The 12,814-nt window shown below is 38.4% G+C and overlaps 1 protein-coding gene across 11 annotated transcripts in view; it reads right to left on the bottom strand.

The window, feature by feature from the left end:
- Positions 1–12,552, bottom strand: part of PTPRC (protein tyrosine phosphatase receptor type C) — a 66,478-nt gene extending 53,926 nt beyond the window's left edge. For all 11 annotated transcript variants that reach the window (XM_035891779.1, XM_035891784.1, XM_035891786.1 and 8 more), the window contains exons 1-2: positions 12,482–12,552; positions 12,279–12,396 (exon numbers count right to left, since the gene is read on the bottom strand). In XM_035891779.1, the coding sequence (XP_035747672.1) occupies positions 12,279–12,345 (67 nt within the window). In that variant the 5' untranslated portion in view covers positions 12,346–12,396; positions 12,482–12,552. The remainder of the gene's footprint in view (positions 1–12,278; positions 12,397–12,481) is intronic.
- Positions 12,553–12,814: the final 262 nt, after the last annotated feature.

Genomic DNA, 12,814 nt, shown 5'->3' with positions numbered 1-12,814 from the left:
TAAAACCCTTTGTCAAATAAATAGCATCAACAAATACAATGTTCATTTTGATACCAATAATTGAAAACAATACAAAAATAACGATAACATGATATAAGTCACTTCCATGGACATTAAATACAATAGAAACAATTGTAATCCTCAAAAATAAGTAGGAAAGACAGCTACCAACAGGTTGGCCTTGGCCAAGAGGTGCAGGAATGTAGCAGGTTTAGTATTACACTATTGCAAAGAACTAAATGTTTAGCTAGACCTCGCTAGGTGTTTTATCAAAAAAACCCAAAAAACGCCCCAACCCCCCCCCCAAAACACAACACACAAGCCAGAATTTCAGTGTTAGTGCTTCAATTCTGTTCCAAATATTGAAAGAGTAGCTATGAAAAAGCTTGATTTGCTTCATTTACGACATTGCCAGAACTTCAGCACAGAATTACACCCTGAAACGTCACAGATACGTGTGACTTTCACAATGTGCAATGACTATTTTATAATAAAATCGTACACACATAAGCTGTTCCAAAAGGTATTGTCTGGGGAACAAAGGTAATTAATTATTCAAGAGGTGTCAAATGTCCAGTGCAGAACCCTAGTTCTTTCCTTTCCTAACACTTACAAATATTCACCGAGTTCTTTCATTATGTGATCGCAGGCTGCTCTTTTGGTCCAGCACAGAAATGCTCCAGAGCATGTGGTGAAAATACCTTTTGCCTGCAGAGCTAATTCTGTGCGTGAGCCATGGAGTTAGTGAGGCAGGGGACCACAGGAAGGAAAAAAAAAAACAGAAAAGAGATCCCACATCTAAGTAGTAAAATGCTGGTTTAGGTAACAGGATTATATTTCAGCTCTTGTCACAGAATTCTTGTATGATGCTACAAAAATCTATTTACACTCATTTTCCATACAGCGGTCCTTAATACTTGGTCTGCATTTCACAGGTTCTTATCTTAATTATACCCATCTGATTTGCAGAAGCAATGACCTTTCAAAACTGCAAATTAACTGAAAGAGTTTGAATACTTTAAAGAGTATGGTGCTCATCTCAGATTAAGCTTTCTGAATCAATAAACTGATTTTCTCTTCGGATCATTTTGTCATCACAAATATGAAAATCCGATGTGTGTAGCACTTAGCTACAGAGAATGAGCACTGTCATCAAAAAGCTTAAGAAGAAACTAATATTTCTAGCTGCAGAAAGTTTTGAATAACAATTCTGTAAATACAGCCTGAACTATATATTGAGCAGCACAGATATAACAATACTCTGAATATATTTTCATTCTCTATGCAGAGAAGAGAATCCTGTAGCGGAAAAATGGTATGTGACAGTAAAAAATCCCATAAGATACAGAGACAAGGCTATGTCCTGAAAACTGAGTGCTTAGATTCATAATCTTCATGTCACTCTGTATGTGTGATTTCTTACTTTTTAAAAACATCCTCCACCCTCAAAAAAAAATCAGAAACTGAAAGGGCACAATGCTGCTCTCCCCAGGCTTTACCAGCAATACAGTGATGTGCATATCTCCCTGCTCAGACCTGTTCTTTGGGGTTAAGGGAGTACTGATAGCATTAGGACATTTTCATCTCCTGTGTAGGACAGTGCTAGAAGACTTTCATCAATGACTTTTGCAGATATTTGCTGACAGCACAAGAGTGGTGGAACTCAGGGACTTTGGCTGCTATCTCAGGCTTTGCAGTATGACGTAGAGGCTTCCTATCAGTTTTGCGTGTGTTTCTCTCTCCCCCTCCTTTCAGCTGCTCTCTTCCCCACTGCCATCTCAGTCCCAGAATCAAATCCCTTCTCTTAAACCAGTTCCATCATCCTTCTTCTCATGCTTTGGGGTAGCAATGGCTGTACCATCACACCCTGACTCCCTGTCCCACGACATTGTTCACCCCCCATTTGGCTTCATATCTGATCAGAATTTCTTTATGAATGTTAATTCTTACACCTACTGAAAATTTCACTAAAAAGATACCAGTTGCATCTACTAACATTGTAAAGATCTGACATCAGTCATAAATTAGAAGATTTATCACTCTATCAATCATACCAATGCTTTTCAAAGATTACCATAAAGATTTTAAGTGATTTTTTTTTTTTTTAAAGGACGTAGCGTTATGGACCTGCTACCTCTGGTTGCTCATTGCCACAAGGACAAGCCGACATAATTAGACAGAGCTCAGATTTTACAGAAAGACAATATTATTAAACAATTACACAATACATCAGCTTCATTCAAGACTCTAGTCACAGCTGTGTCTTATGATCAACTACTGTAATAACAAACAGCCATTCCAAACCCTTAGCATTTCACAACAAAATCTTTTCACTCAAACTTGCAGCTATCTAGAACACAAAAGTTCTTATGACTGAACTCCAATTCAGCAAATGGATCACAACCAAGTCCACAAAAAAAAACCCAAACCAAAACAGAACCTCTGTAGAGTTCAATAAATATTTCAAAAAAAATATTCTATACTATAATATGGATCCAGGTCACACTTGAATAAATTGCAGGAAATTCCCAGAGCTTGTGCCTACAGAGTTCACCATCTGATATTCAGAAACCATGATGTCATCCTCTGCAACTCCAAAGATGAGTTCTGTATTTCATTCTCCTTGATTTTTTCAAGAGAAAACAGTTACAGTGTAATTCTTCTTTTTAAGTCTAAATAAATCTGTTAGGTCAATTACAGGTCAAAATGAATTTATTATTGTTATTACTATTTATGAACACTTCTATATGAGAATGCTGAATGCAACATAAACATTTTCTGAATTGAACAGAATATGGTGGTTCTCTTTCATATATGGATGCTGTTCACATTAGCTCATCTCCTGCAGATAGAGTATCTGCTAGAAGAATTAAGAATCAGAGGGGTGAGATTATATGCTATCCCATACAAGAGAGAGAATTGTGTGTGTGTTTGTAACACATCATCTACACATTCTGTTGTTTGTTTACTGTATTTCACTCACTGGTGAGAGAATGCAATATGTTAATGAAAGGATTAAACAGCTGGAGAAAATAATCATTGCAAATAAATATAGTGCCCTTGTATGTCACCTGATTTTTTCATTGTTTCTATATAGCAAGAGAGGAGCTTTTTTACCTGCAGCAGTTTTATCATTAAGAGTTATCTTCCAGGAATATGCACATCAGTTGTTGTGACATAAAGAAGTTATAAGAGCACAGTGTGAGACCTGCAATACATGGACCTATGTAGGAGAGTTTATTTTAGATCCAGGGAAAAATTTATGCAGTTCTATGCTGCTTTGAATAAGATGCTGTATGTCCCTTTCTGAGAAAAGGAAATAAATAGCACAGGGGATTATGCAAACCCTTTGGCCACATAAGCTACTATTAATCTTTCCCTTATCTGTCTTTCCTCTTTCCTCTGTACCATTCCTTTTTAAGAAGTATCTATGCTGTCCAGAAACAGATCATAAACCCTTTGAGGACAAGATCATATTTCATCCTACATTTGTACAGCACCTGGCCCAACAAGAATGCTTGATCGTGCCTGTGGCCACCAGCCCTACTGTACACACATGTCAGGCAGTCACACACACACAGGAGCAGCTCCTTCCTGACTTTTCAAGTGTTCAGTATCCACATCTTCAGAAAAAGATTCGTGAAATATTAACTTGCAGCAGGAGACTCCAATTTTTCACATTGTCTCAGTGACCAACACACGGAGGTCTTCTGAAAATATGATCATTTTCTACGAAAAAACAGTTCCCAAGTGTTTTGGAGCCTACAGTCAAATCCGGGGGTGCCTCCTCCAAACAGCTTTCTCACAGCAGCTAACAGAAAAGCAGAACTTTGAGTCTGAAGACCCCCAGTAGGTTAAAAAAAAAATAAAATTGGACTTTATTTTCCTGTTCCAATATAAAGCCAAAGAAAATTCAACAAAATACAGGAAAAAAAACCCCACAAAGATAAAATAAATCCTGTAAGACACTTGAAAGCCTTTTCAGACTTTCCACTGACGTCACCACTGAGGTGAGACTTAGGTGAGCCACAGTTCTGTTGCAAAGAGAAACAGAGAGCATCAACTGCAGAGAGAGCAGCCAAAAATGGCATATCTGACATTCCCGGTGTTACTAAAATGTCTTCATTGCTCAGTGAAGAGATTTTTTTTTTAGAAGCTGTGGTTTACAAGCAATCCTTCTCTTGCCATTTAAGGCACACTCCTGCAATGATGACATGCTTGTTGACATGTCTGGAGCACAATCTATTCCACATTGTAAATGCCTCTCTTCCCAACATTAACACAAAATACTTAAAACAGCTACCGTGCCAAACACTTGTCTGTTTATTCAGGGTGGCGCAAAACTGCATCTTAGCAGGCCCTTAAGCCTAGCATTAATCACAGGAGGAAGACAAATGCAGCTGTCACTTTTTTATTAGATTTTTGAATAATCTGATCCACAAATCTTGGAATTTTTGTGGGACTTTTTCTCCTGAACCCTGCTATGATTTCTAATGAACTTAATACATCCTGTGTTGATTTAAAAGGCATCTGTAGGAGAGATTTCCATAACTGGCATGCCTCTATAAATACTTTTTTAATACATATCAAAAGTTATGTATTTTATCACTTCTAAATCCTCATGGCCAAACCGGCCAATCTTCAGAAAAGTATAAGTGCTAAATTCAGGAGCCCAAACATTACCAGATTTTATGAAAGTTTCACCTCCGAGTATTACAAAACCACCAAGTATTACAAAACCTCGATCCATTAATATCAAGGATAAATAGCTCTTCCTAGATCTCACATTTATTTCTTTCAACTGCCTCCCTTGTGTTCAGCACCATTCCACTGTAAGCCTTCTGAACCTTTAAGTATGTAAGTTGATGCTGGGTTAAGCTGTTGTTACTCCTAATGTTTTCTAAGAGTGAGAGTGAATGTATTGGGCGGCTCTCAGAAACATTTATTTGTAAGTCATTTGATTAGCAGACTAGGACAGCAAAATCAGAAATGCTACTAAGTTGTACTAATGCATATTTCTTACTGCTGTTTCACATCTTTCCCTCAAACCTCAACATTTCATACTTCAGACTACCACGCTAAGCTGCAGGTGTGTGGAGGATGTAGAGAAGTCTTTCAGTTCTGTTGAGGCAGCACAGTTGAGCACAGAAGCATTAATGAAACTGCAAACAAGGCCAAGTATTTTCATGTACTTATCGGGCAGTCTCAAGTACCGTAATTATTATACTTGAACTCACACACACAGATATATGGCGCAGGCATGCACATTCACACACATTATTTGGGGATGAGGGAACTTGTATATTGCTTACAAGAGACCTAGGGCAACAATCTCTCACTGCCATCAGGGACACCAAGTAAAAAAAATTACACATGATTTTAAAAATATATATTTCATAATCATTTAAATTCTTCCAAGAAAAAGTGATATGAATAAAGAAATCCTCCAGATACTCTACCCAAAACTCATTAAAACCAAAATATTTCTCTAAGGTGTTTCTGTATGTGATTCTGCATTCATTTGAGACATCTGAAGTCTATCGCAAGAAGATTAACTAAACTGCTGCTGTAGCAACACTGATCATCTTTCCTTCAATTATGCAAGCATATGATTCTAAATCATACGCTGACAGAATCAGCTGGGCCTGCATTTCTCTGGAATGGTTGGTTTACGTTTATAAATGCTACCACTGAGACTCCTAAAACACCTAATTTACTAGACAGGCTCACTATTGTATCTACCCCTAGGTGTGGAGGATGCTTTGTAACATGAAGCTCTTTGCAGCTACGGTCCATTTAGCACACCTTCTCATCTCATCTGCAGACACGGGGGCTCACTATTGTATCTACCCCTAGGTGTGGAGGGTGCTTTGTAACATGAAGCCCTTTGCAGCTACGGTCCGTTTAGCACACCTTCTCATCTCATCCGCAGACACGGAAAGTAAAAAGCTGGCAGTCCTGTTCTTGTGTCTCAGGACTCATTGACCAGCTTCAGTTATTTCATCCAACATTGGTTAAAATAGAGACTACAGTTGACATGATCGTGTTTTAGAAAATTTCAGATTTGCTGAAGTTAAGAACAGTATGGGTTGTTTTTACTCAGCACAAAAGTATCAGCTCCCCATTGACAACACCTGTGCTTTAGGACTGAGAACAAGGTAGAAATTCATGCACAAGTCATTTGTTCCATACTTTTCATTTTCTTTGCTCAGATACATTATTCAAAACACTCTAACGTACAACCAGTTTCTTCAGATTAATTTGTGGTAGTTTACAGGTTGCGAGACAAGCATCCCTCAGAATATTTAAGGATTTAGGACTCTACATTTTGCAATAAGGTAAGCGTTACTACCTTCAACTTAACAGATGATGAAACTGAGATCCAGAGAAATGAAAATGACTTAACACTTCACACCATGAGTTTCTGAGACAGCCTAGACTGCAACTGACTTCTGTCTCTTAGATCTTATTCTAGAAGCTTGACTATGTTCTGCCATTCATTTTACCCTTTTTTCTACCTACATAGGTCTTAATTCTCAAGCATCCAGAAACAGTTCAGGGACAAATACTATCTTAAATATTCCATTCACAGCTTCTGCAATGTATATGGTTACCTGGAAAGGTTTCACTAACTGTATATTTTTGTACCATTTCAGCTGAGGCTCTGTATTGTACTACATTTCCCCAAGTGTAAAATCTTTCAGCTCATATAGGACATATATGCCCCATTTAACGAACTGCTATTTCCTTATGTGTTGTACAGAAAACGTCATTGTATGGCTTCATTTTTCTGTTAGACAGCTAGTTTGATTATTTCTCTTTTTGTCAGGAAAAGAATGTATTTCAAAAGGCAATTAAAAATATTGCTCCATGGAGTCCACATTTTTGCAACAACAAAAAAAAAAACCCTCATTCATGCACAACAAAAGATACCTCTAGAGCTCTGTGCAGGGCAGTGCGATTATGAATGAAGAACAGACAGATTGTAAGAGAAGTCTTTGAAACCAGAGAATAGAAACCTAAGCAAGCGGGCTAGCCGAGGAGGCACTGACACAGAGGGAATAACTGGAAGAACAGTACTGCAAAGTAGTGGTATAAAAGAAAAGAAAAGAAGTGGATCCTGTTAGCTATACAACACTGTGGATAATATAAGCTGGCACTGAAGTGCTCACAGCTAGTTTCTAAAATCCTGGCACTGAAGGCCCCAAACTGCTTTACTTGAAAGGGAAAGAAGCCTGGAAATAGATAAAATGCTGTAACAGTTACTGAAACACCAGTGAACAAGATCTGTTTGCAAGTGTATGGATAGCCTGGAAATACACCAGGACACACAGTACAACAGTCTGAAAGACAGTATTTCTGTTATTTTAATCTTGATATTTACAGGAGGAAGTCAGAGTTTTGCCACTTTAAAACTTTTTACCATTTTTTGCACGGAAGTGCTTCAGGGCCTAAACTGAGCTTTGAAGAGAATAAACTATTCCCCAAAAAATGTTTTGGATGCTCTGTACTTCCTAAGTTTGCCTGAAAGAAGTAACAGCTTGATTTCTAGTTATATACAATTAAAGATGAATCAATGTGAACAACGGGCATCTTCGCACTATGCAGAAAAGAGCAGCGCTCAGGGACAGTCGCTGTCTCCCAGGCAGGGCTGGCAGTCACGGCCCCAGCAGCCAGCTTGAAGGGCATGTCTTTCTCAAGCAGAGCACAGACATCCAGTCCAGCCCTATCTAAGCAGTTACATTCCTGTAATGCACGTGTTCTTGCTAGGGGCTTGAAAGGAAGGAGTTCACTCACAGCCGCAAAGAGCTGATCTCATTCTAGCAAGCCTTGTCCCATATATGACACTTTCCTGCAGTGCCTCTCGTTCCTCTGCTGTTTCAGGTGCCACCTCTGCAGCCACCCCCGTGGTCCTCGCCCTGGGGCTGGCAGCACAGGAGCAGCAGAGGAACCACAGTGGCAAGATGCAGGACAAGTCTGTGCTGCAAACGATGGGGTAATGCAGAGACACTCAAGCTAACTCTAAACGAGGTAGTTGAATGAGTATGAAGAGAAGTCAAGCCATGACAGCAGAGAGTTCATTGTGGGTTAATTTGCTCTGCCTTCCTGGTGGGCCAGATGTATGCTTATGAATATTAACTCTTAAAACTACATCGAGAATGTAAACAGAGGACAGAACATTTTCATGGCCTGCTGTTCTCCTTTCCCTGCTCCCAGCATGGTACGGTATATACCACAATGCAGCTGCACAGGAAAAGAAAACAGGATCATTTTCATGCACTATATACAACGCATTCACAATTTCAGTGTGGAGGCTGCCTACTTGTTTAATGCATACACATGCTCCCAGGGAGGCAGGCGGTTCTGCAGATAGGTCACAGGAGTCAGAAAAATAGAGTTTGATTCCTGATACTAGGAACATTTTGAAAAGTCACTTTATCCTGTTTCCTCCCCCCCACTTCTGCCTTATCTCATTATATATGTAATGCTTCTAACCCACTCACTGTTGATTTTTTCTTCAGAACCTAAACATATAAACATAAGTTCACCAAGTTAAAAACTAAAACTAAAGGAAGTGCTTCCAACATACCATGCCACTGAGAGCTGGATTTTCTTTAGAATTGGTCTCTGCATGGCAGTTTTGTGGCTTTAGGTCTATACTGGTAAAACATTCTCAGTATGTCAATACACGAATCTGAGTGAATACAGAATGACTAGCAAATGTCTTTTCCATACTCTGTAAGAAAGATCCATTAGTCCAGAACCAATGCCTCTTGACCTATCTGTACTTGTAATCAATATACCACATCAACAACCCAGCCATCTGCTCATTACGTTTGTGCACATCTAGGTGAATGGGTAAAGAAAATTACATGTTTGGTCCAAACTAAGTAACTAATTCTAGTCCAGAAACCACGTAGCTATGCTAGTGTGCTGCTCTGCTCCGATTAACGTGTGTCCTGCTGGTGGCTTAGGTTATGGCTCTCTCCCAAAATCACTTGCCATAAAGCCATTATGGCTCACCATAATGAAACTGAACAGCTTCCAGTTTAGAAGTGGCTTGCATCTGGACAGCCCAGGAAGCCATCAGGACTGCCTGCAACCCTATGCATACACAAACTCTCTCAGTTGATTTTGAATAAAGTATTAGAACTGCACACGATGTAAAAAGCAGGGCAATTTGCTTCAAATTATTAAAAGGTGTCTCAGTGCAGGACTCTGGGTATTTCAGAAAGCCTTAAGTGCACCACTAAAAAAAAAACTAAACAGAACCTGCAATGAGGCATCCATAAAAGGAAAACATCCAAGGCGGTGCTCTAAAGCCTTCACTTCACTTTCTTCTACCTTAATGCTTCTCCTCCTTCCAGAGGAATTCCCCTTATCCTTTATCACACATATAAAATGAGCCAATAGCAGTAAGTTCTGCTACTTAAAAATTAGGTCTGCCAGACTCTTTCCAAAGGGCAGACCAATCTGTGAAAAAGCTTTCCACAGATAGCTGCTGGCTGTGTGAAGAAAGCGTAACACTTCCAAGTTGAAACCTCCACAGCTGTTGGTCATGGAGACCGCACAGCCCCAGATTTGAGGTGCCTGCTGAAGCTCGGTACTTTTAACTTGGAAAATAAAAAAAGTCACACCCAAAACTATCAAGCAATTATTTAGTTTCCTGAAATAAAGGAAGTGGCTCAGACGTGGGTGAGGGCTGCCAAATTGCTTATACTTTTGTGGAGAGTAGGAGAGGAACCTGAATTAATGACCTAGTGGAAAAAAAAAAGTGCTTGTCCTGCAAAGGTTTTTCCTGGATTTTAGTTTGGGTTTTGTTTGGGTTTTTTTTCCATAAACAGGAATTGATACATTGTATCAGGCATGTTAGCACACCGTTTTTGATTGGGAAGTCAGCCCAGATATTAGAAGGTGTTATGTTATCAATCTTACACTGAAGATTTTAAGAAGCACACATCTGGCAACTAAAGATTTTACCTATTTCTACCTATTCCATGCAGGTAGAAATGAAAGACTAACAAATAGTGCTCAGCACACTGATGAATTTAATGACGTTTCAGCAGTGCAAACGTTCACAGAGACAGATCGAACTCAAATTTTATTGTTTATTGGTATCATATATTGGTATTTATGGCTACATTCACAAATACTATGACTCATCTATTTCTTACCAGGATAACCAGCTGGATACTGCCTTTTATCTCAGGGATTTACATAAAGAGAAGGCCTTTGTGCAAGCTCTAGATATTCCTAAATTTTTGTTTGTTTTACATGTAGTTTAATGCTCTTAAAAGTGGCTTGTTGATTTCAAGAAAGTGTGGATGTTTTATAGGATGTCTGTGCTTGTGGTGGAAGTCAGACAACCTCAAAATTTCTCCTGCTAGGTCTTCAAAATCACTAGGTACAATGGGCTCCTGGAGAATAATAGTAATAATAATAATAGTAATAACAAAACAAGTCCCAAAGCCCACCCAACACTTACTAACAAGTGCCTAAAAATTGTTCTTGCCATAAAATGAAATCCTACAACACCTTTTTCTGAATATTGCTCCTCCATTAACAAACTCCTCCCCAGAAGACTGCCCAGTCACCCATAGCTATGAGGCAGAGTAATCTACACAGCAAAGATGAAGTATAATGGTTCCGTGACCCTGACGGGAGAATCAGTCTCTGTGCCAAACTACATGGTGAAAACAAGGTCTGTGAGGTTGAGCGCTTGATACTACCAAGTGAGACTGTTAATTGGTCTAAGTGTACTAGAGAGGAGTTAAAACTGATCATTTCTTTGAGACTCTTCTGTTTAGTACAAGTATGTAGAGAGAAACTGGCTTGAGCTAGGCTACTGTGTGTGGCCACAAAATAACTATTACTTGAAATAAAATACTGCTACCCCTCGTTCTGTCTTCCATCCCTCACTGTTAGCTAACACATCGACCGACTGTGGAGGTGGCTGAGAGAACAGACAGTAATCTGCCCTTTCTGGAGAAAAGGGAGCGATAGGAAGTCTCAGAAAGACTTATAAAATGGAAAGTAGGACAGCAGATTAAAAAAAAAAAAGACACGAAAAGCAAGAGATTTTGTTCTTTTCCTCTACAGTACAACATTCACTTGTTTTCTTATAATATCCAACACTACCAACCAGATTTATTCAGTGCTGCCTCTCTTCAGAGACTTTGAAGGACCGGAGAACTAAAGCTCATGATCTAAATGCTCTTCTTAGCTAGTTATCAACTAAAGCCAGATCATTTTCTTACTTACATCAGTATAAACCTGGAGTCAAAATAGTGACATGATAGAAACATTCATAAATTCAGTGTATGTGAAAAGAGGTTTCAGCCCTGCATATAATTTGCTGCCATTTCAGAATATGTTTCAAGCCACTTTTTAGGGTGAACATCACTTCAGAGAAAAGCTTTTGCGCCTGACATCAACTAACCTAAATTACATTAACTAGCAAAACTGATGGAAGGTACATATGTAGTTTTTCAATAAAATATTTTCTTAAACATAGATCTGGTTTTGTCTTTATGTAAAGTATTACCTCAAAATGAATTGCTTTTCTTGCTACTCACATTATCTGTCCTATCTAGCATGTTTTGCAAGATCAACCTCTTGAGCTCTTTCTTTCTCTTATAAAATAAAAATAAAAGCCAAGAGACAAACTCACCTGCAGTGGGGTGATTAGACAACTGAACATTTTGAAGACTTTTTAAGAAACAGTTTTTATAAAATAAATAAATAACTTATATTTTATAACAGTAATATAAAATAAGTAATTCCCCAACTATAGAGATTAACTCACAATATTTATATTTTTTTACTAACCCCACTGCAGCAAAAAATCAAAATTTGAGGAACTGTAAGAGATTCTGAGATCAGGGAGTGGCTAAAATGGATGGGAAGATTTTTTTCTTGAAGGATTTAAACACAGAAAACAATGTACTGCATCGTGAGATGAAACCAAAGTCTATATTGACCAGGTTCACAGAAGAGATCAAATGTATTCTTTATCAAATAAAATTACAAATCTTTCTTTTTTTTTTTTTTTTAATGGTTCATATAACTCTCAGTATGACCATGCGGAAGACATTTTAGCCTTGTACATTATGCGTCAATCTTCCTGATTTAGATTCTGACACCACTGCATATAATTGTATTCTAGTTTCTGAACAAAGACGATGTTTCTCCGCTTTGCAAAACTTTTGATTTGTTTTACTTCTACAGAGGACATTAAGGGATCAAAATGAGAGAAAGAAATATCATTTGCTACGTACCTTTGGCAAAATCATCCTGTGTCAGAAACACAACGCCAAATGCTAAGAGTTTAAGCCATAAAAACATGGTTATTTCTGGAAATCAGGCGTGTCCTTATGAAACAGCATGTGTCTCTCTCTGGAAAGCAAAATAAGTGTTATCTGTCTGCAAAAGAATTTCCCAGCAAAACTTGAACCAAAAAGGAGAATAACTAGGCACATACATTGCACTGCCTGCTTATCTGTGAAGAAGTTGCTTCCTCTGCTACACCAAACTAACCACTCACAAACTCTCTATGCAGTTTAGTGATGTCAGAGAAACTTACTTCTTCAAAAAAAAAATTCTTTCAGTTTCCAGGAAGTCAAGAGGGTATTTCTTACATAGCTGCAGTAAGGCTCAGCTTCCTTAATTCAAACAAAATAGATTATTTTCAGCCATTTCTTTCTATGGAGGAGCTAAATGAGACAACTTTTCAAAGGACTGGAGTTAACAAACAGTCATTCTTTCTCTTCATATTCACCTTTCTATTGCATACATTCACTGAGTCCCTTCTAAG

Source organism: Egretta garzetta, unplaced genomic scaffold, assembly GCF_000687185.1.
Source record: "Egretta garzetta isolate BGI_Z169 unplaced genomic scaffold, ASM68718v1 scaffold163, whole genome shotgun sequence".
Classification (NCBI taxonomy): domain Eukaryota; kingdom Metazoa; phylum Chordata; class Aves; order Pelecaniformes; family Ardeidae; genus Egretta; species Egretta garzetta.
The sequence above is the reverse complement of the archived record's forward strand: the minus strand, read 5'-3'. Positions and strand labels throughout refer to the sequence as shown.